Genomic DNA, 23,588 nt, shown 5'->3' on the forward strand with positions numbered 1-23,588 from the left:
TAGAAAGCACCAGGCCCAGATAGTTTCACTGGTGACCTTTATTTACTAAGCATTTAAGGAACAAAAGATAACAGTTCTCTAAAATCTATTGCAAAAAACAGAAGCAGGGGGAACACTTCCTAGCTCACTTGATGAGGGCAGAATTACCCTAATGACAAACCAGACGAAGACTGTACAAGAAAGGAAAACTGCAGGCCAACATCCTTCATAAGAATAGTTTCTGTGGATCAGGAATTCAGGAGCATCTTAGCCGGGTGGAGTCTCTCATGAAGTTGCAGTAAGACTCTGGCCAGGCTGAAGGCCTGACGAGTACTGAAGGCTTTACTTCGCATGATGCTGGTTGTTGACAAGAAGCCTCAGTCTCTTCCCGTGTGGGTCTCTCCACTGGTTGCTTAAGTGTTTTCATGACATGGAGGCTGACTTTCCTCAGAATGAGTGATCCAAAAGAAAGCAAGGTAGAAGTCTTTTACGAACTAGCCTCAGAAGTCACATGCTGTCATTTCTTCAATATCCTACTGGTGGCCCAGGCCAGCTCTATTCAATAGGGAAGGGAACTAAACCAGGGACCATCTTGGAGGTTGTTTACAACATCATACAATGGAATACTTTTTAGCAATGAGAAGAAATTATGTATACATGCAACCCTATAGATGAACTTCAGATATCATAATGGGGGCAAAAAAAGCAGCCAGACAGAAAAGAGTGCTTGCTGTATCCCATTTCTATGGTGTTCTGGGATGGGTAAAACTAAGCTAAGGTTTATTACCTCTGGGAAGGGGAAGGATCGACAGGAAATGACACAGAGGAATTTCTGCAGTGACAGAAATATCCAGAAAGGATGTGTTTCATATGGGGGTGTCATTTGTCAAAGTTGTCCTGTTAAAAGTATTTGTGTTCCAATGTAGAAACACTTCAAAAAATAGAACCACAAGGAAACAATCAGGTGAGGACCGGGAGTGAGTAGCCGTATAGATGAAACAAGAATGGCAGAATGGTGATAATTGTTGAAACTGGGTGATGCATACATTAGGGCTCATTGCATTATTCTGTTTATTTTGTATGTGTTTGAAAATTCCAACCTTGGAAGTTAAAAAACTAAAGCCAAACTGTTTTGTGTAATAAGCTTCCAAATCCTTTGTGTAGTAGTTTGTCTTCTTTTGTTTTTTTTTTAATCTAATTCTAATAGTATTTTTATCTTGTGAAGGCTCAGTTACAAATTACACACTAACAAGGACAGGTCATCTCAGCAACCTTGATTGCAGCCGGGGACACAAACATCTGGTGGTGGGAGGTGGGTAATAAGAAAATCTGCCAGGAGCACGTTTTAACCGGTCATTATGTAAACATTGGTGAGACCCATCCAGCTCTGGGGGAAAGTGGGACAGTAACCGTGATACAAAGATCACTCAAAGACCATGTTTCCTTTCAAGTCAGTTGATTTTGCCCTTCTTCCACCAGACAGAAGCCAAAGCAGGGACCACGGTGATCTGGGTATTTAGACAGTGCCTCCTATTTCTTGTAATAGCTCTTGTTTGTTCCCCCAAAGGCTCTAAAGGTATTTGAGGGTGGGAATGGGGAAAGTACAAGAGTAAAGGGACTTGGAAAGTGGACACAGGTTATTTTACCACATTCCTTTCACTCAAGGACCTAATTTATCATGTGGAAGTATACAGACCTTCTCACAGAAGCAAGAACCCTCTAAGTACGGATGTGTGGGATAGCATGGAGGCATCAGAAAGCACAGGATACATTCTGGGGCTACTGACAATCCAGATGGCCTGGATGCAGGAAGCATGAGTAGGGTCATCAATGCTGATAAGTCTAAAGAGCACATGGAGCCTTGTGCTTGCTATTAGGCACCCATTATCTCAGGAGAAAAGTCATCCCAAAGGTTTAAGAATGAGGTTTTGGTTAATACAGTTTGATGTTCAAAAAAAAATTATATATCCATCCATCTTTCTTTCTTTCTTTCTTTCTTTCTTTCTTTCTTTCTTTCTTTCTTTCTTTCTTTCTTTCTTTCTTACCTCTTGCAAAATGAACTACATAAGCACAGTTCATTCATATAATGTTGGGAGTTACCTTTTTCATAGAATAATAACAATAATAACAAATATAAAAGAGTAGAAGCCACTTGTACTTGCAATGGCACTTTAGATGCATCAAACAGTCATGATAACATTCACTGATTGTGTAATATATGCTAGAGATTGTGCGAGGTATGTTACAAGACTGAACTCAGTTGATCCTGACAGCAACTTTATGAGCTAGCTGCTATTAATAGCCCCGTTTTGTGGATGAGGAATCTGAGACACAGAGAGAGAGGTTAGGTAAACAGGGCCTGAGCGGCTAGAGTGGCAGAGCTCGGACTGAACCCAGGCAGTCTAGCTCCAGTGCTGCATTACGCTGCCTTTCAAAGCTGACCTGGCCTCTTCGTTTTCTGTGGCTGCTGGAAAAATATCATAAACTGAGTGGCTTAAAACACACAGATTTATTGCTTTATAGTTCTGTAGGTCAGAAGTCCTAAAAACAAGGTGTCAGCAGGGCTGCATTTCTTTCTGGAGGTTCAGGGAAGAACACGTTTCTTTGCCTTTTCCAGCTTCCAGGGGCTGCTCACTTTCCTTGGCTCATGTTCCTCTTCATCTTCAAAACGAGCATCTCTCTGACTCTCCTTCTGCAGTCACGTCTCTTTCTTTGATCACAGCCAGGAAAGGTTTTCCCCTTTTAAGGATGCATGTGATGAGACTGTATCACCTGCACAATCCAGGCTACTCTCTCCACCTCAGAGTTCTTAACCTTAGTCACATCTGCAAGTGCCCTTTGCCATTTTTGGTAAATAGTCACAGGTTTCAAAGACAGGGACAATGGACATCTTCTGGGTACCCTTATTCTGCCTACAACACATGGTTTCTCCAAAGGCTTTTCACATATATTGACTCATTGGAATATCAACGATATAGTGAAATGGAAGTACGAGCCCCAATTTCCATACAGAAAGACTATGTTTTGTCCCAAGGTCATATAGTTGGTATTAGGGCCCTTTACAAATGGATCTCAATCTACCTCTCCAGTTTCATTTCATACAACTTCCCTCTACCTAATCTCCAGTCACAGTGAAATTTTTTTCCCCCTCAAGAATGTCACACCCTTCACAACTCAGGATTTCTGCCTGTTACCATACCCTCTGGGAGGGAGTCCCCACCATATTGACTTGGCAAACTTTTACTTATCTTTTAAGGTCCCACTTAACGTTCTCTGCCAGGTGTTCCCAGACCCCCAAGCAGGGACTAGCAGCGTTCTCACTGCCTGTCATACCCTTGCTATAGTCAGACATCATAACACATGTGAACACAGGGTATTAGGATGTGAATGACTAACTGCCCGGTTTTGATGGAGATGCTAACGTGACTGACATCAGGAGACTGAAGTGAGGATCACACACCCACCCTTCCATAGAGAACTTGACGACGTGCTGCATAACTCCTGGGACTCCTCAGCCAGACCAGCCATTTGATGGGGCCAGAGAGAAGAAAGTTTCCATGGGGAGAGTAGTGAACAGTTTCTTCAGAGGGAGTGGGAGCCAGGCTGTGAGTTCCCAACCTGGGGAGGAAACTTCAAGTGTACCATTGGAGAGTGTTTCCTTTGGTTGATAGAGAGATGGCTAGTGCCTGACTCATGCCTGAGCAAGTTAAAGCCAACTTTCACCCTGGGTGTTGACTCCTGCCTGGGATTCCAGAAGGTGAGAAAATGCCTGACTCCCTGTATGATGGTGAAGCCACTGCACTGAGACTGGCTAGCGCTTCCAGGGGTTGTCAAAGCAAGGAATTTTTCCCGTGGAGCATACGCAGATCACCTGGTGAAACCATCTCATGCGGCTGTCTTGAATCCTGTCTGAAAGGGCTACCTAAGAGGTGAGAAGACATGAGCAGAAAAAGGCTAGATGCCCAGGAGCTGAGAAGTGGTAGGCTGTTAGAATAATGGTCTCTCGTGCCCCACAACTCTGTTACCTTTCTCCTTTACAACGTAACTCTACTACTCCTGCCATGAAGAGGTGAAGGACATTTCCCCACCCCCTGAATCTAAATAGCCTTTTAAATTTCTGGACCAATGATACGGTGGTGGAAATGACATCATGAGACTTCTAAGACTAGGCTTTAAGAGAACTTGTAGCTCCTACTTTTGCTTTCTTGGAAATCTTGTGTTATCAGGCCATAAGGTAAACAAGTCTGGAGGAAGACAGACAAGTCACGTCGAGAAACGCAGCCAACAGTCAGCATCAAGGTGCCAGTCACACAAAGGAGGCCATCACAACTAGCCGCCAGCTGACCTGTCAACCAACTGCAAACGTGCGTGAGTGAACCCGGCTGACACCACCTAAAATAGAATCACCCAGCTGAGCCCAACTCGGCCAGCCACAAATTGTGAGCAAATAAACGGTTTCTGCTTTAAGCCACTAAGTTTTGGGGTGGTTTGCATAAATAGATAACTGATGTACTTGATCTAGAGATGCATCTCCTGGCGTAAGAAGAACTGTAAAAGAGGGGCTCAGCAGGAAAACTTCGAACAGCCCGCAAGAGCACCCTGCAAGCTAATACCAAGTTTAACCTTCTATACCAGACTCATCCCATAACATCTTTGCCGTCTCCCAAGCCCAGACAACCAAAACTATCATCACACACTTCTCTTCTCCCTGCCTCTATCTCCCCCCATTTCTAAGCCAGTGTCTTAGTCTGTTCTGTTATCTCAAAAATACCACAGATCGGGCAACTTATAAATGACAGGAATTTATTTCTTACCATGCTGGAGGCTCGAAGTCCAAGATCAGGGTGCCACCAAGGCCACATTCTGTGAGGGCACTCTTCTGGGATGCAGATGGCCATTTCCTTCTGTATCCTCATGTGGTGGAGAGGACAAGAGAGCTCTCTGGGGTTTCTTTCATAAGGGCACTAATCTCACTCACGAGGGCTCCACCTCATGACCTAATCAGCTCCCAAAAGCTCCATCACATGGCGGGTTAGCATTTCGACATATGAATTTTGGGGGCATACAAACATTCACTCAGTAACAACCAGCATCAGCAAAACTTTAGTTTATCAACAGTCTCAGTTCAGCATTTAGAACAGACAAACCTGGGTTAAAAAACAAAAGCAAAAAAACAAACAAAAAAAATCAAATCTGACTTAGTCTCCCCACCCTCAGCGTGGACCTGCTCAGGCTGGAAGCCTGCTGTGGGAAAGGGGAACATGGTTCCCTGCTCTCTCACAAGTCACCTTTCCTTCCACCTGTTTCTAGGAATAAGAAGAAATGTTCAGGGCTTGCTGGAGTTTTTATATAAGGTTATGGGAAATTTAAAGGGCCAAAAGTAGACAGAAATAAAGCCACTTTAAAAAAATCACAGTCCACATATCATATCTGTTCAACATGCTGGTTAAACATGTTTGTCTTTCCCATTCTTATCAGACCAGGAGGGCACAGTTCTTGTCCCATTGGTCTTGGCTCACCAGCCTCCGCACACAGTGCCTACAGCACAGAGACACCAAATGAACGGTGGGTGACCAGATGTTTGTTGTGTTACAACCCACTTTACTTTTTAAAGTTGTTGCTAATAAAGTTGTTTATAAAGAGAAGGAATATCATGTAAAATAATAATGGGGAAGGGTAGTGGGGAAGCGGGGTTATTCCCAGAGTTTATTTTGTTTACTTTAAGCATCTTTTGATTTGTAGAAGAAATGTGTTTGATTGTAGACTTTTTAGAAAAGCATTGAACATTTTTGTGTAGATGCTTTTAATAGCTTTATTGAGATATAATTTATATACCATAAACTTAAAGTTATTTCAACAAAAGTAAAAATCATCTGTAATCTTAACAGATATAACACATTAATATTTTGGTATACATCTTTCTAATTTCTTTCCTAAACAGATTTTTCTTAAATGTTAAGTTGAAGAAGCAAAATGATAGTACAAAATTATAACAAAAGTTCACTAATTAAGAAGAACGTATGCTACAATACACTCAAAACAAATATCACATAGAAAATATCTCAAATTTCTAACAGTAGTTATCTTGGGGAAGGTGGGAGAAAGCTAGGTTTGTTCCAGGGGTAATGGAGGCAAAGAAATATTTTATGTTCTAATTTTTTAAAAAGAAGGATAGATTCAGTGTATTACTTAAGTAATTAAACATTAATAAAAAAGAAAAAAAATCCACACATTAAAAAAAGAGCTGCCCCATGTGTAAAATAAGTTTTGAAGGGAGTGGTTATGAGACATGAAAGAGAATTAACATGTCTCATCTCGGCAGGGAAATAATTTCAGAAGCCTTGCCCTGCCAGCCTGGCCTCACTCTTATTCCTTTTACAATCATTTCCTGACTCATTAGTTCCAAAATGAGTGGAACTCATTAATATTGCATCACATGATTGAGAAATGTTGGAGTCATGACAGTCCTCTGAAATTCAGGTAGCCAAATTGGTTTTTGAATTTTTTTTTTGACTGGATAAATAAGATGTGCTATATTTATGCAATGCAATATTATTCAGCCATAAAAACCAACAACACAACGCCATTTGCAGCAACATGGATGTTCCCAGAGAATGTCATCCTAAGTGAAGTAAGTGGTAGGGCTGTGTCCTGGGTCACGGTCTCTCAGGACTCAGACTTCAGTAAGTCTGTTTCACTTCAAGGCTGAACATATTCAAATGGCTATAAGGCCTCTCCCCTTGTTTACTCTCAGTGTCAGAAAGTGACTTGGATCTCAGACAGCGAGCGAGGAGCGTCCTCCTTCTGCAGGAACGAGGGCCACGCGGTCCCGAAGCCGCCATGGCGCCGCCCGCTCCACCCTGAGGAAAAGGCTTGAATTTTTTATTTTCTTCCAGAAATATGTTTTTGATGATCAACTTTCAGTTAGTTAAGTCAAACTTAATTAACAAAACTATATTGAACACTTTATATATATATATATACACACACATATATATATGTATATGTTTTTTAAACTTTTTTTATTTTTAGAATTTTTTGGGGGGGTAATTAGGTTTGTTTATATATTTATTTTTATCGGAGAAACTGGGGATTGAACCCAGGACCTCGTGCATGCTAAGCACACACTCTACCACTTGAGCTATACCCTCCCCAACACACCGGAACACTTACATATTTTAAAAATGTTCAGGACCATTTGGAGTTACAGCAACAGTACTCCATCTGGAGATTAAATAATTAAGCTGCATCCTTGTGCTTTCATGTTTCAAGCAGGTACATGTCACCTGGGACTGGATGGCTAAGTACAGTGTTCTCTCGCTGTGACGGCACCAGGCACACCAGATGATGGGGCTCCAGCACACCCACCGTGCCCACGGGCAGCAGCTGTTCACACTGCAGGCATGTGGCAAAGCCTACAATGTGCTGCCTCACATGATCTCCCCTGTACTAGGCCTGCACCTAATTGGGATAAAGTTGGCATTTCTGAAGCCGGCATCCTACATATAAAGCAGCTGGAAATAAGAAAGAGATGTATGCACGTGGGCTGAGGCAGAGACAACTCAAGCCAAGAATTGAGTGATCTGTTGTATCAATTCACAGTTCTGGGGGCTCCATCTGATAAGTCTTCAAATACCCCCCTTGACATCTTCAGGCCTCCTTCGGGAGCTCCCTAAGCCACATGCGCCTTGCTCTCTCCTACCGTGTAACACGTGGTAGGAAACAGTCTGTATGCCTTTAGGCTGCCTAGGCAGGCAGTAGTATGTTATTTCATTATGTGGTTATATGGAGGTCTTTTCCACCAAAAGTGTTTTTTACATAAACTGCTCACTCAGTAAAGAGGACGAATAGGCTGAATAAGTTAAACATCCAAATTATAAAGGATGTGACAGTAAAATATATGTAAGATTAAAAAAAAAGAGGTTTTTTTTTAGCACACCCCCAAAAAGCTCAGAAAACAGAAAGTTCCTCCCTAAATTTGGTGACAAAACGTGATCTGACTCTTCACAGTCTTGTTATCACACTTACTGGTGTTATTCGTATATTCACCACAGAAATATTAGTGTGTCTGATAATGAGTGCCACCTTAGACTCTTCTGGGAATTCTAAGAAAAATACTTCACAGGTACCCTATCACTTTCCTGAAATCTGCAAAATTTTGATTCCGAAACACAACCTAGCTCTAGGTTTTCAAATAAAGGGCTGTAAAGCAGTTACGTCCCCAAACTGTTAATGGTGTGATGAGTCTATCCAACCCCCAAATGGTTCCAATAAGTATTTGTGTCCCATAGTATATCATGAGGCTAAACTGCCAGGAAAGGAGAGCAAAGGCATGTTAGAACAGCTGTAGGAGTAAAGAGGCTGCACACAAAACTGACGCAGGAACGATGTGGTAAGTGATACAACTAAGACACTGTAATTACCAGAAGCTATCCTTCCATCAAGACAGCATACAGCACCGCTGCTGACAGTCATCTGCACAAAAATGGAAGTCCCACTCTTCCGAGACTTCCTTCAGTACAGGCTATTCTTTTTTTTCCTTTGTCTTTTTTTATTGAACTATGATTGACCTACAACATTACCTTCATAATGATTTGACATCTGTGCAAGAAGATTCCGAGTTCGTAGTTCTCAACCTGTTTAAACATTAGGCTCTCCCAGGGAGCTCTCTAAAACTAACCCAGGCATGGACCTCACTTTCAGACATTCTGATTTACTTGGTTTAGAGAGGGGCCTTGGCAACGGTGTTTTTAAACACTCCCTACATGATTCTAAGGGACAGTCAGAGCTTTAAAAAGTCCCAATATCCAGGCTGTACCTCAAACCAGGTAAATCAGAATCTTCGGGTGAATCCCAGACACTAGCATTTTTTAAAAAAGATGCTCCGGGGATTCCAATGTACACGCAATGTTGAAAACCAATGGTTGAGCTGCCTGGCTTAAGGCTTAAACCATGTCAATGTTTGGTTTTTTAAAAAAAAATTCTTTCTGAACCAAGTCAGTTCTAGACAATCACTGTAGTAGGGTCACCAATAAAGAATTCTAAACTTTATCTACTCTGAGAGTGGTTTATTCACGGAATTTCTCAATTTTTCTATGAATGCAAAAGGGGCAGGAGAAGAAAGGTATGGAAATGACATGAGAAGTATTTCAAAATCCTTTCAGCACAATAACCCATACCATCTCAGACCCCACTAGCACATGGTAAATAATGGTGAAGAGCAAAACTGAAAAGTGGAATTTACTTTGGTTAAGGCTATAATGTTAAGGGAAGCGCAACTTAGAAGGTACGTAACAGGAATTCACAGCATCTTCCAGTGAATTCTAGGACAGCAAGTAAAATAATTACAACCATTTTCCAGTGACTCTTTCACTGTTTAAGATGCCAATGTAAACCAGATTCCTATAAAATTTCAAAGAAAGCTAGAAAATACATTAAAAAATATTAAATTTGAGAGAATTTCTTACCAACTGAAATATATAGTAAGGTGCACATTTTTTTAGACAGAAGATATATGCCCTTTGCTTTTACTTAAAAATAATTTTTTTCATGCATTCTACTGTTCACATGAAAGACACTTACTTTTTTTTTTCCCTATTATTAACTCTGAGGAAGGAAGAACAAATGTGGAGTAAATCTCACAGCTTAGCAGAAATCAAACTCCACACTTTCCACAGAAATAAACGGAAAATAATGGGAGAATTCTATGACAGTACTCTTATTCAGGCTTCCACACACATCTTTGTAAAATACTTAAAACAGATACAACATTTGGATCAATGGCACAGTGGCATTTCTCCACCACAATCAAGAACCATTTAAAAACGTTATTACTTTTAGTCCCCATACTCATTTAAACAAATAAAACAAGATTTATATCTACTATGTAGGAACTTTAAGTTCAGTATATAGGGACATTATAGCTTCACTGCACAAGAAGGTCCACTCAGCAGAAGAAAAATACGGATAAATTCTATGACTCTTGTTTTTCAGCAGAAAGATGTCAGCTGTTACAAGGAAGTTAATGAGAGAAAAAATGTGGAATTCCATCCTAATGGAATAGGGAAGGAGCTGGCACTTCTGCTTTGTCATTACATTATTGTTCTTGGGATGAAACCTGGAATTGCAAATTTTGCTGAACTGACCACATTTGCAGCCTTTGTAAAATGAAATAAAGTTCACTGCCTGGGCCAAAAACCCCAAGCAGCTGTTGGGAGCAAGAGAGCAATAAGGACAGAAGAAAACAGATTCACTGCATTGTTATCAAGAATGGGTTTCCCTGCTATGCACTTCACCTCATTTGCTGGGCTGCTGACCACCATGCCAGTGCTTTCATCCAAACCTGCAAGGAAAGAGAAACAAGTGAGGTGGAAAATCCAATGACTTGATTAAAAACCAAAACCAAAACCAAAACCAACAAAGTAGCACTCTCCTCCAGAGGAGATAATCTTTCAAAGATTCTCAGCCACTCATAAAATGACTTAAGCAGATAGCCCACACAGTGAGCGACATGGAACCCTTGATTACAAAAGGCCTCTTTGAATGAGTGAGTTTTAGTACGTCTCAATATTGTTCTCTCAGTAATGCTGGACTTCTCTCAGAAGGAGAAGGGAGAATGTGAAAGGCAGAGATGGCATGAAACTGGCAGACCAGGCTTGCCCTCCCAGTGGCTCCCCTCTGAGACCACCCAGTGAGGCCCCAGAGAGGATCATGTCTGTAGCTTCTGCAATGTATCCCGGGGACCCAGCGAGGTGTTCACAAAAGGAGGCACACAAAGATTAATCTGCTCTCTCACCCCAGCCCACATTTTTTTCCAACCCACTCAATATGATCAGAAACTTCCCCAGTCAGAACACAGTTTAGAATAAAACATAGGCTCTTTAAAAAAACATGTAGCGGCTGTGCGTGCGTGCGTGCGTGTGTGTGTGTAGGGTTACTGACCCTTTAGTACAAATTAAAATCACATTGCTTCCTCTTCAGCATCTGGAAGAGACTAATGAAGCTGAGAGAACAAACGTTCTGACAGCGGGAAGGGGAACGGAAGGATGAGTGGATTATCTTGGGGCATGAAGAGAACTGGGAGGACTGTATTCAGGGGACCTTTCTCCAGACTTCTAGCCTCTTCACTGTACGAATCGAAGGAGAAAAGAAAGTTTGTTAGAGGGTGGAGCAAATACACACCTGACAAGAATATGTCAGTATACTGACATGACAGGAGAGCCTCAGATGCAAAGCATAGAAAATTCTGGAGAAAACTGACCCTCCCATATATCTTGAGTAGGACTAAAAACTCAGTGGGGAGGACAGTAAATACAATGTCACAGTACAAAAATGCATCATATGTGTATAGTCATATTAGTAGAATAATTATTTCTCGAAAGGACTTGGAAAACAAATGGAAGAAGGGGCATTACGACGATCTGGTTCCAAATGCTCTGCTTTTCTGGGACTAGGGAAAGTCCCATAAGGAAGAGCACCTGTCTCCTGCACGATCATGTCCTTCCTCCGTAGCTTATACTCACTGCTCTGCAGAACTAAGTCTCTTTCAATTCATTTAACACAAAAGAGTAAGAAATTCAAAATTTTAGAAAAGACTGCCCTCTCATTCTTGGTCTCTCAGCAACCTGTGTCTTTGGGATTGTTTTTATTACCACATCTTTTTTTTTTCTTTTCCATATTTCTTACCTATTTCTTTCTTGTTTTTAAAAAGACATTTATTCAATGTCATGATCAGACTACTATGTTTAGTGATCAACGGCATGGGTTAAAAAAAAAAACACCTACATTGAAAACCTTTGTTGGAATGCTTTACACTTTTCACAGAAAGGAAACTAAAATAACCTGTTATACAATTACTCAAAAATGCAGTCCTCGAGTTTTTTTTTGCCGATACATGAGTATTGTCTAAAACATGTCATCTTTGTAGAAGCTGGGCCCTGCCACCACTGTGTGTGGCCGAGTTCCCATTTCTTTAATACACCAAAAAGCTGCAATAATAAGGTAATATCCTCACCAGTAAACTGCATGGTAGCTCCTAAATAGGAATCCACAATTGATCCTAGTAATCCAGCCAGACCCCCAAATGCTATAATTGGCCACTGGGGAGCAGAAATGTCCAAGTCGTTAACAAAAACCAGCTGTGTGAGGAAGTACGCGATACCCACACAGGTCCCACCAAGGAGACTGGAGGCAAGGCCCACCATCGTAACCCCTCCGTTGGTCCCTAAAGAACATGGATAAAATCATCTGGTTAATAATCAGCAAACACAGACAGTCAAAAAGAGCAAAAATCTTGGTACCTATCTATCCAAGACTAAAGAAAGGGCTCTCTTTGCTGCAATCCAAACACCATCCTACTTAGAAAAGTCTTTTTTTCCTTAGTAACGCCTGACATCCTAAGCAGTGAAGTGAAATAGTTCAGTACGGCCAGACTGCCTGGTTTCAATCTTAGTTCTGCTACTTCCAAGCTGCGTGACTGTGATGAAGTTACCTAACTTCTCTATGTCTTAGTGTCCTTGCCTGTAAGATGTAAACAGTCAAAGAACCATCTGACACGATTATTAAGAGTGGTAAACAGTAACCCAGGCAGAGCAGTGAGAAGAGTGCTTTGCACACAGGAGGCACTCAAATGTTAGCTGTTACAACGATGATGGTGATGAAGAGGAAAAAAGGATGAACAGGAGAGGAGGGAGAAGGAAGAAAAAGAGAAGGAGGAAGAGGGGGACGAGGTTCAGGCAGAGGAAGGGAAAGGAGGCGACAATGATAAAAATGCAGCAGCAGTGGGTAATGGTAACGGGGAACTGAGATACACGCTGAAGCACTAGCCGCATAAGAGGCCCTCAAGAAACACGCTATTATTTTCTTCCTTTTCTTTTCCCACTGACAACCCCATGGGTCAGTCTCTGCTTCTGTGTTTTTATCTAGGACTTGCTAACATTTCCTGCAAGCATTATTTATTATCACCAATTTAATAGCCTGTAGCAATTTTCCAATTAAGGAGACTATTTGAAATTCTTAAAAGGCTCTTAAATAAGAAACACGGTTAATCAAGAGGCTTTTTCTTCAATTTTGCTTTAAAAAAAAACTTAGAAGACTCACCAACTGGAACTTTCTCCCAGGTTGTTATCAGCCTCGGCGGGCTTTTACTCAGAACAGTGCCAACTTCTGAAGCCCACGTGTCTCCAGCAGAGCAGGCCAGCGCAGCCAAGAGAGACAAACACATCCAGGAAGCAGTGTACTGCTTGGAAAAGTCGATCGGGATTTCTCCAGGGCCGTTTTCGATCATGTAGAGCAGGGCCAGCTCGGTGGGCACGGCTCCATTACAGAACACCTGAATCCAATTCCTCTGCCCACCTAGGCACAAACAAAAGAAAGAAAAGGACAAGAAATGTTTTCCCTTCAGGAGGAAAAGCACGTGGTTATAGGAACTTATATTTTAAAGTTTAAGAAAAGAAAAATTACTAAATTTTAAAGAATGACTAAAAGTGGGATGATTCCTTCGTCCACATTCTGTACTGTTTAAGAATAATTAATGATAGACTTTAGTACTTCTAAAATTCTGCTGTTACTTGTTATTGCAGTAAAATAATGATAAACTAAATCAGGCTACTACTTAAGGCAATTCTCATATAAAATTTATGTCTTAACAGTCTCAACATATTCTAATTAAAAGATGATGATGTGTTAAGATGAAATAAAGGTTACTATTTACAGTAACATTAAACAGAATTCATTTTACCTTCCTTGTATTCTGAATCTAGACGCTTCTTTGTTTCTCCCTTCCATTTAGTGAGTTTCGAGGAAGAAAGAAAAAACATCAGCAAAGAGGTAAAAAAGCTGAAATTTGCAATGGTCAGGATAAATCCAACCACAAGCCCTGAAAGAAGCACATATATACACAAAATTATCCTTAGTCCATATGTTGTGAAAAAACGAGAAGATTTTTCACTTATTTTCATATTATAACTAGAAATCTTCATTTCTAATACATTTACATTTTTACCAACTAAGATGTCACTGAACAGTAAACCGAACATCCATTTGATTAAAATGAGATGTATTGTTTTTTACCACATTTTGACCTCCTTTCAAACTACACTACATGAATTTAAGATACTACTTTAGACATGCTTTTTATAATCGAACTGTAGAACATAAAGACTAGTAGTGATTTTACTATTAAATAATACATATTATATGTATTATACATAATATTTGAATAGACAGCTAGTCTGAAGACTTTCCAAATTAACAGCAGTTCCTTCACAGAAGGTAAGATTATTGAGTCTTTCAATTTTCTAGTTTTTACATTTTTCCCCCACAGCCTGAGTGTTTTTTTTTTCCTTTACAAAGAAAATTCAGTATAGACAAGTTTTTTTTGTTTTTTAAAGAACTTTCATATGCTTGCTTGTTGAGCCTCACCAACTATGTGAGAAGATACAGACAGTGTTTCTTAGCTAAGTTTTCCTGTGTAGATCTGGGAACGTAGTCCTGGGTCTTACATGGATCCAAACATGAAATATGTTCTGTACATGTGATTTTAGACTTTTAGACTTTTCTCTTTGTTTCATTTGTTTAGGCAAACAAAGGGGAAAGGGGACATCCTTCATTTTCCCAAGAGTGACCAATTTCAAGGAAGGCTTATAATACGTACAGTTCAATCAGGAAAACAAATAAGAAAGAAGCTTATACTTCATGACACAGAAGAGAAGGAAAAAAAAGGAAGGAAAGATGCATTCTTGATATCACAGCAATATGGTAAGAGGCCACTGAAAGCAACTGCTAAAAAGTCAAACATGCTTGAGACTTATAGAACTTGCTGTGAGGTGTTCAAGCAAGTTATAAAGCGTCTCTCTAGGTTATTCTATAAGGAAAGTGCAAACTTATGTTGGAATTGGCTTTTTAAATCACACAGATTACCCTTGAAGGTCTTTTGTTACAAAATTTGAAATTGTTCTTCTGAGTAAAACCTGGTGGTCGAAGTAACAAGGACTGAGAAGATTTAAGTTTACATTTCAAGGCTGATCCCTGGCACAGAGGACCAACAATCCTTGCAACAATCAAAACCGAAACAAAAGAAAAAGAGCAAACCCTGGGGACAGAGGAGATTCTGAGTACCAGAGTTACTATATAGTAGATTTACATGTCCAGTTTTCAACAAAAATATCACAAAACACGCAAAGAAACAGGAAAGTATGGCCCATTCAAATGGGAAAAAAAAATCAACAGTGACTGTCATGGCCAGATGGTGGGTCTATTCAAAAAAGACTTTAAAAACAACCATCTTAAAGATGCTCAAAGAACAAAAGGAAGATGTGGAGAAAGTAAAGAAAACAATGTATGAACAATATGGAAATATCAACAAAGAGATATAGTGGGGAGGGCATAGCTCAGTGGTAGAGTGCATACGCAAGGCCCTGGGTACCTCCATTAAAATAAATTTTATGTAGATTGTTTTAGATTCCCTCCCCCCATCTCATCTTTACTGATTTCTTCAATATATAGAACACTAACATGCTTTCAAAGGTCATACTTATACAAAAGGGTATACTTAGACAAGTGTCAGTTCCTCCCAGGTGCCTTCTGCCTCCTCTTCTATATTTTGTTCTCCTTCCATTCTTTGTAGGTAACCACTCCTCTCCAGTTTATCATTCCTGTGTGTTTCCTTTTATAAAGCTAAGCAGATACATGGATATTTTCTTATTTTTCCTTACACAGAAGGAACATTCTCTATATGTGATTTTGAACTTTCAAGCACACTTTTGATAATGGTAAAGTAGTCCTTCTTTTAGGAAGAGAATGTGCTAATTTGCCTTCAAGGACTCAGATCAGTGGCAGCCAAGAAATACACACTCCACTTTGTAAAGCGGTCTCTCATGAGTTTGGCTGCTTGCTTCCAGTCTACACTTCCAGTTTTGAGGTATGACAAAAATCCAACTTCTGACCCTGCAGGGTTGGAGGCCAATTTCTCAGAATGTGATAACCATACCAAGGCATTGTTATCTCATGTGGCTCCATCTGGGCTGTCTGCTTATATTTCTAACTACAGCCTCTTCCATTCCTAACTCTATGGTTCACAAGTTCTGCTCTCTGTAACTCTTAAGATAAATATATTCAATTTTGCTATATGAAGATTTTTACTAAATAACACAATAAGTAAAATTCTACTAAGTAACAGGATACTAAATAATTATTAAATAAGTTAATACTTATTTAATAAATAAGTATTAAATAATGTTTTACTAAATAATAGAAAAGGGAATCAGTTTCTTATTTAATGTACTAACTCTTCCTATTGGTTAGATCCATCCAGGGACACTCAATTATTAGCATTTTGCTTAAGTTTAGTACATTTTAATTGAAAATGTAAGAAATAGGGTATGCTGTATGAAGTACTAATAAAGGGCTTCAGCTTTGGAGCTGAACAGCCTGGAGTTAAAACCTCAACTCCTGCACTGACTTCTGCCTGACTAGATGTTACCTAACCTTATGCCTCAATTTCTCATTGCTGCATTAACAATAAAATAATTCCTACCTCACTGGCTTGCTTTGAAAAGTTGAATGAGATCATTTTTATGCTTATTATATAAGCCAGCATGTAGGAGGCCCTTAGTAATATCATTGGTAATAATAGCAGTTGCAGCGGTAAAACCTCAATGACAACATCATTATTGTTGCAATTATGTATTATTATAACAATAATTATTGTTTTCCAATCTTTTAAGTTTTTTCAATTTTTTTGAATATATTACAAAAGCAGTAGAAGAGTATTGGAGTGGAAAGCCAAAACATATGGAAGTATATGAAGTCAAAGTCAAAGTGTCTCTCCCCATCACCACCACCACTCCCATCCCTTCTCCATGAGTCACTGTAAACAATTTGTTCTAGTGTTTAGACAAACCCAAAGTAAGATGTCCCTAAAACAACCTACAATGAAATGCTACAAAAAGGCATCTGCGTCCTTTTTACTTCACCCAACTCAAAACACTACAAGAAGCGATCAATGGTTAAGCTTACGACAGTTTCAGAATGAGGAAATAAGTTGAAAGCAATGTGCTTTGAAGGAATGATTTCTTTCACATGGTCTAAAAGTATCTTAGAAATTTTCGCAACTCCTAGTTAAGTCTGAACTTTCAGATTAGTAATTGCTGTCTCCAGTTGGTATCTATTCCACCTCCTCCACCCACTTTCTGAATCTCCAATAGTCAGGGATAAGGAGTTAGCATGCATAACAATAAGGTGCTCCCCTCAAAATGTGAAGACTCCAGGATTACGGCTGCCTTCTGAGTTTAAAACAGGTAAATTCTATAACCAGTAGATGCCACCTGGGGAAGTAAAACAACGCTGTGTACTAATGTCTCTGATAGTGGGAGTAGAGATACCCCAAATTCCAACCAGAGTGACCTGGGAATAATCTCTGGGAGGCAAAAAAGGGAAAAGTAGGACTGGAATTTTATAATTTGACAAACTGAAATCTAATAAATTATACCATAAGTAAGACTGTGGGAATCAAAAGAAGGCTGGTTAGCCCAAAACATAGACTACGAAGGCCAAGGAAACCAGAGGTTGGCAGATTTGAACACTACACAAGGGGTGGGACTCTCTGACTTGTGGATCCGCATTACTGACTGCTTCCTCAGACTTTCTCAAAACAATCTTCTAATTACAATCTGCCTCCTCAAGCGGCCCAATTGCAAGAACAGAGCAAGTCTGAACAGTGATGTCTGCATTCTTATTGGCTCGTAGTTCTATATTCTGGCTCATTTATTAGTTCCTTGGGACAAAGGGCTACCTAAACCAGTTTTCTTGCCTCTGACTAACTCTGGGTATATGATAGAATGAGGTTTCTATTTCAGAAATAATGAACACCAGACCTGAATTACGATGACCCAAAAGAGGTAAGGCCATCCTTGTGAGACCACAAGAAGCACAACCACTGGCCTTTTCTGACAACACCCCATTGGCTGTGCACTTCCATTATACTCACAGCATCTCCTTCTGAGGATGAAATGCCTTAAACCCTTCTTATTTATCATCTGTCTCCCCTGACTAGAAATGTAAGCTCTCTGACAGTGGGATTGTTATCTGTTTTGTTCACTGCTAAATCCTGAATGCCCAGAACAGTGCCTGGCATACAAAAAACCCTCACCTAATATTTACTGAATGAATGAAAAAAAAAGGGAAACCACTAAGGCTAAGAGTCTTGGCAAATGAAATTAAGTTTAAACTTGTCAAGAGACTGAAGGCAAACTGTCCACACAGACATGTTCAAAGGAACACAATGAATAACTATACTAGGTAACACCTTCCTTCAAGCAAATCACTTTCACAGTGCTTTGCAGTTTTCAAGCACCTTCTTACATAACCCTTCCTGTGATTCTCTCCTTACTGTAGAAATATTCTTTCTTTCAAGGAGATCAGAGCCCTCCACTTCAGTATCCACCCTAAACACTGCCTCATCCCCTTCCCTCTTCTTTCAACACCGAGGTATGTGTTCCTGTGTCATGGAGGACGCTAAATACCCAGATCCTAAGGAAGTTCTGAAACTTCTCAATCTCAAGCACACTAAAGACATGATATGGCAAATCTTAGTAAAATTTCTTTGGCTGTGAATAGTAGTTGTGGAAGGAAAACAGTAATAACTAACATTTATAACACTGTACTTCAAACTTTGTACTTAAGTTTTATGTATTTTATTATCTATCTGAACTAAAGAATAAAAGGTCCATAAAATCTGAAACCTTGTCCTTGCTCACAGCTGTAGCCTCAGTTTCTAGAAGAGTGGCACATGGTAAGTGCTCAAAAAATATTTGCTAAAAGAACAAATGGCCTGAACCCAACTCAATTCTGAAAAATAAATCCAGAACACTCAGTTGGGACTACTCTGCTTGAGGCTACTAATAGCAGTTTCCCAACGGCTTCACTATTCTATACCTAAAAGGAAGGCTCCAATGTCTCTGCTAGCAAAAAATTTAATCCAGCTAAGGAGCAGAGAAATCAAGGTCCTCAGAAGTCTATCCTATTAACCTACTTCACATCAATTACAAAGTTTAATTTGTACATCACACTAATGCGTACGTAAGTATATGACATTTTGACAGAACAGGAATGCTGACCGATGCATAATTTTATCACTGTCTAAAATACATAACATTATGATTTATAGTCTCATAGGTTCAGAATTTAGAAAATATAAGTTTAAATTATATAAGCAAGCACTTATTATATGGTTAAACACTTAAAAGAAAAACATACCTCCTAAAGCCCCACTGTGATCTAGACTTTTCTTTTTAAAGCCATTAGAGACGATCAAGACAGGAACAACAACAGAAAACAGCCAACGCCAAGGAGAAACAGGCTGCAAATTACCTGAAAAATTATGAAGGTAAAGCATAAACCATGTGAAGCCTGAACAGGTTATTCGTGACTACAGTCTCTTATAACTGTGTTCTGGAATAAAATACTGTGTTAAATAGAGAAAGTGAGATGAAGCCACCAAAGTAAAATATTTATGTTGAGACTTGTAAATTTTCAAAGAGACAATCCTACTGGGGAACGACTAAGGAAGTCCTGTCTAAGTTTTGAGAACCATTTATAACTATTTATAGTAATACATATTTGATACATATTTGAATATTTGCAATGAATCTCTGGTTCCTTATTTTTCTGGAAAGGAGGTATGTATTAAATCTCCTTTCTTAACAGGATTCAATTATTCCTCTCTCTGCTTTTCAGAGATTTTTTTTTAAAGAGGTAACATTCTCACAGGTACACACACTTTAGGATTCAAAGGTTAGCAACTGATTTTTCCAAAGGTTGCATCCAGCTTACAGATGTTCTGTTTGACTAGCATAATTTTTTTCAGACAATGTGAGCCAATATTTAAAGATTAGGAAATTTCATATAAAAATCCAGACTCTTTGTTTTCTGTTTTAGAAACTGTAAGTTCATGACCATGCGGCAGAACTGACTGCAGGTGAAGAGAGGCTGCCTGCTTTGGACAGGTCATAGCTTTCCCATTTAAAGTTCCCACCATTTCTGACAGACCCTAAACTCTAAGGCTGAGCGACTATAGTAAATAAAAATGCAAACTATTGTTTGTGCTCATGTTTCTACCAAAAATTGGAAAATTCAAGACAAAGAGGGTCAAACGTTCAAAAAAAAATCTGGGAAAATCCTATTTCTGGAAGTGTAAACTATTTTCACATGTTTAATATGAAAAGAAAATACTTGGATAGCTTCGCTTTTCTTCATCAGGTACCTAGACCCAGAGGGTCACTTAAATTTACACATCCTGGTTCAAGTCACAGTAAATACTGGCATCAGGGAGAATCTTCTCCCATACCTCTCCTCCGCAAGCCCTCATCCCCTGCTGAGAATCATCATGAATGAACAGCCTTGAAAGCTTCTGTACCTTGGAAAACACCCATTCGATTATTCACGTCTCTTTGCAAAAGGACTTAGGTCTACAATGACAATCACTTATGAAATAACCACTTATAAGAGTTCATTTTCTCACCCTACTTCTCACTTTTTCCTTTGAACTGAATAGTATTCTGTTTTTATAAAGGGGGCGCCAAGGAAGTTTGTACAAAGGCATACTTAAGCTCTTAGGCAGCTTCAAAACCTTAAATATTTGAGTGCAGAACACCTCATATTTATACAGATTGGCTTCAGGCTTTAAAACAAGCCTGTTCTTTTGAAGTGACCAAACAGCAGACAACTCCTCTAAATCTCCAAATATAAACATTATATCAGCTTGTGTTATTTTTTATGGGACACATGAAATGGATAAGCTATGTTACTAAATTCTTATTAAAAGCAGCACTGTAATTGTTATATAAAATTTTGTATCACCTCACTTATTTTTCATGGAGATAAATGCAATAATTACATAAAACACTGAAACCATATTTTGGAACCCGCATAACTGGTGCTATGACAAGAAGCATTTATTAAAGGCATTAAAACCCTCAAGGCACTGTATATTTCCACGTTAGTAAATGCAGTTCAGGTCGTGGAAGTTATGTATACACAACAGCTTACAGCCCTTCAGGGGATATGAGTTTTGGCCTTCACAACAGAACATTTTAAATCCCACTAGTTAGATTATAGAAAGACAACATCGAACATTCATACTTACCATAATAGGTGCTTGCAGTCATAGACAGAATCCAGAAAGCTAAAGAAATGCAAATGATCAAGCTCAATATAACTATGTTAGTTATCATCTTTAAATATTTTTTGTATATACTGTCGTCAAGATCTGTCATGAAAAATAAAGATAAGAACATCTAGGGGAGAAAATAGCCTGCGTTTCTGAGAAAAATAAAGTCATTTAAATTGCCAGCAAAACATTCGTGCAGAGGCGAACATAATTTCCAACATCTTCCACTGGCCGACGAAATACTATAAACCCAAACTACTTCCGGAAACTGGGTTGGTGGAGCGCTGCTGCTGGAGCCTGGACGAGGCTGACGCCTCACTGGAAAAGCCAAGCGCAGTGCCTCAGAGCGCCGGCTGGCGGACTGCGGTCGCTTCACACGTCAACTCCGCCGCCGGGAAGGTGAAAGGGCAGCTGAGGCAGCCAATCAGCGGCCCAGGATGGCGAGCTCCGCCCCTCGCCCCCATCCCCGCGCTGACGCCTGGGGTTGGTGGCGCACAGAGCCAGGGTGGCGGAGCCCGAACTCAGAGTCCCGGCAGCGAGCCCGGCGCGACAGAGGGCGGTCACGTCCCTACGGCTGCCCGCGCCGCCTCAGGGGCCCGGGCCCGAGGGCCAGGGCCGAAGGGCCCTGGAGCTCAGTCCACGCTTCGCCGCGTGTCCGCCTCCGGTGGCTCGCTTCCTGCGCGCATGCGCCGCGGCCATCCGTGGACGTCGCCTCGCTTACGTGAGCGTTTAAAGGGCGGCTCCCAGGGCAGGCGGGCCCAGAGGACCCTCGGAGGTTGGCTGTTGTTGGGGATGTGTGGGTGTGTGATGCTGCTTAGGCTCTAGATACCTGGAGGACAGACCCAAACGCTAAAATGTTAAACCACCACCATGGTAGTAATAGAATAGAGGAATGAATGCCCGTGAATTAAGACCCACTAAATCCATTTCAAGCATAATATTCGAATGTTTTTTCATCTATGAACAGTTCATGCCATATAATATTATGGACTTTTTAGGGGGAGGGGGATATATTGGGCTGCAAAAAGGGAATTTTGTGACTAAGAAAATCATTTAAAAACGACAACACTGTTTAGTACGTACAGTGTGCTGACACTGCTGGCAGCTAGAGACGTGAGGATAGCTAGACATAGTTCCTACTTTTCAACTCTCAAATTATTATGTGGAACATTATGGAAACCTCTTCCCGCATCCCTCATATTTAAAGTCTGGGCATTCAGTCAATTCGTTTAGAAAGCAGAATGTCTTATTACCATTACAAACCTGAAAAATCTTGTGGCTGATTTAATGCTTTATTTGAAATTAACTTTTGTTTTCCTGGATTAACAGTAACTAATTGATAATTACATTATATCCTGAACTTTTTCGGTTAACTGTTAAAGGTTTAGTAAGAGGAGGCAAATCAGTTTCAGACATAGTCCCGCATGTGTTTTAACCCACTAAATGTAATTACTTTTTAAAAACTCACACTATTAGATAAACAAGATTATACTGTATAGCACAGGGAAATATATACAAGATCTTGTGGCAGCTCATAGCGAAAAAAAATGAGACAATAAATGTATATATGTTCATGTATAACTGAAAAATTGTGCTCTACACTAGAATTTGACAGAACATTGTAAAATGACCATTACTCAATAAAAAATGTAAAAAAAAAAAACAAACTCACACTATTAATATACACCAAGACTACTTAAAGCCCTTAACTTTGGTAAGACATCTGAGTGACTGAGAGCCAAAAGTGTGAAATAGCACTAAATAGTAGTGGCTTTCTTTTACTAGACAACATGCATATATAGTCTTTATGCAGAAATTAATTATGTGCCCACTTTATTTTGTATTGGCCTCTTTAGCATAGGTAATTAGATTGCCTCAGAAAGCTGGCTGGCCAATATCAGTGATACTAGACAACTGGGTAAGAGTTATTATTAATAATAAAACCTAATACCTTTGTGGTTTGCATAGTGACGTTCCTTTTGTCTCTGCTTAGACAAAATTATGAACTGGCATTTTTTTCCCCCTCATTGAGTCAGTACAGTCACAGGGTGACCTTGTCTCATTTTCATGTAATATGAGATTTTTATGTGCAATAGAAAAACACCAAAAATGTCTAGCAGTGTCAAGCTAGTTTCTGAATGTCAGGGATGATTTTTCTCTCTCATGAATATCTAGCTAAAACTGCATATTAAATGATAACAGTGTTGGTGACTGACTCTTCAAATGAGTATTTCTCTTCCATTTTTTCCTAGTATTCACTTATTGCTGTTGTTCTTCATAAAGTAAGTTATTTTACCTTAAGGCTGAAACAATTTGGGGGAGTTAGTGTAGTTAAAATATACCTGTTCTTTAAAAAAAAACATGATTTTATAATTTGATAATTTTTAGAGATTTTGACAATCTGAAAAAATTTCAACAAAGTCTTTTTCTATTTACTTTAAAA

At 39.7% G+C, this 23,588-nt stretch overlaps 1 protein-coding gene across 1 annotated transcript; it reads right to left on the minus strand.

Moving 5' to 3' along the window:
• Positions 1–9,979: 9,979 nt before the first annotated feature.
• TMEM19 (transmembrane protein 19) lies at positions 9,980–21,431 on the minus strand. Its single transcript, XM_015247822.3, has 6 exons — positions 21,122–21,431; positions 19,234–19,347; positions 13,718–13,855; positions 13,078–13,332; positions 11,993–12,202; positions 9,980–10,321 (listed from the first exon to the last, which is right to left on the minus strand). Exons 1-6 carry the CDS (start codon positions 21,270–21,272, stop codon positions 10,158–10,160), a joined length of 1,032 nt encoding a protein of 343 aa, XP_015103308.1. The 5' UTR covers positions 21,273–21,431; the 3' UTR covers positions 9,980–10,157.
• Between the last annotated feature and the right edge of the window lie 2,157 nt (positions 21,432–23,588).

The sequence above is a fragment of the Vicugna pacos genome, chromosome 12 (assembly GCF_048564905.1).
Source record: "Vicugna pacos chromosome 12, VicPac4, whole genome shotgun sequence".
Lineage (NCBI taxonomy): Eukaryota > Metazoa > Chordata > Mammalia > Artiodactyla > Camelidae > Vicugna > Vicugna pacos.

Bases quoted from the DNA above. Each gene is read 5' to 3' on its own strand.
- TMEM19 (XM_015247822.3), bottom strand. From the start codon at position 21,272: ATGTTCTTATCTTTATTTTTCATGACAGATCTTGACGACAGTATATAC. The intron at 19,348-21,121 runs GTAAGTATGAAT...ATAATTTTTCAG, and splicing joins GACTGCAAGCACCTATTATG to GTAATTTGCAGCCTGTTTCT. The intron at 10,322-11,992 runs GTGAGGATATTA...CTTTCCTTGCAG, and splicing joins AGCTACCATGCAGTTTACTG to GTTTGGATGAAAGCACTGGC.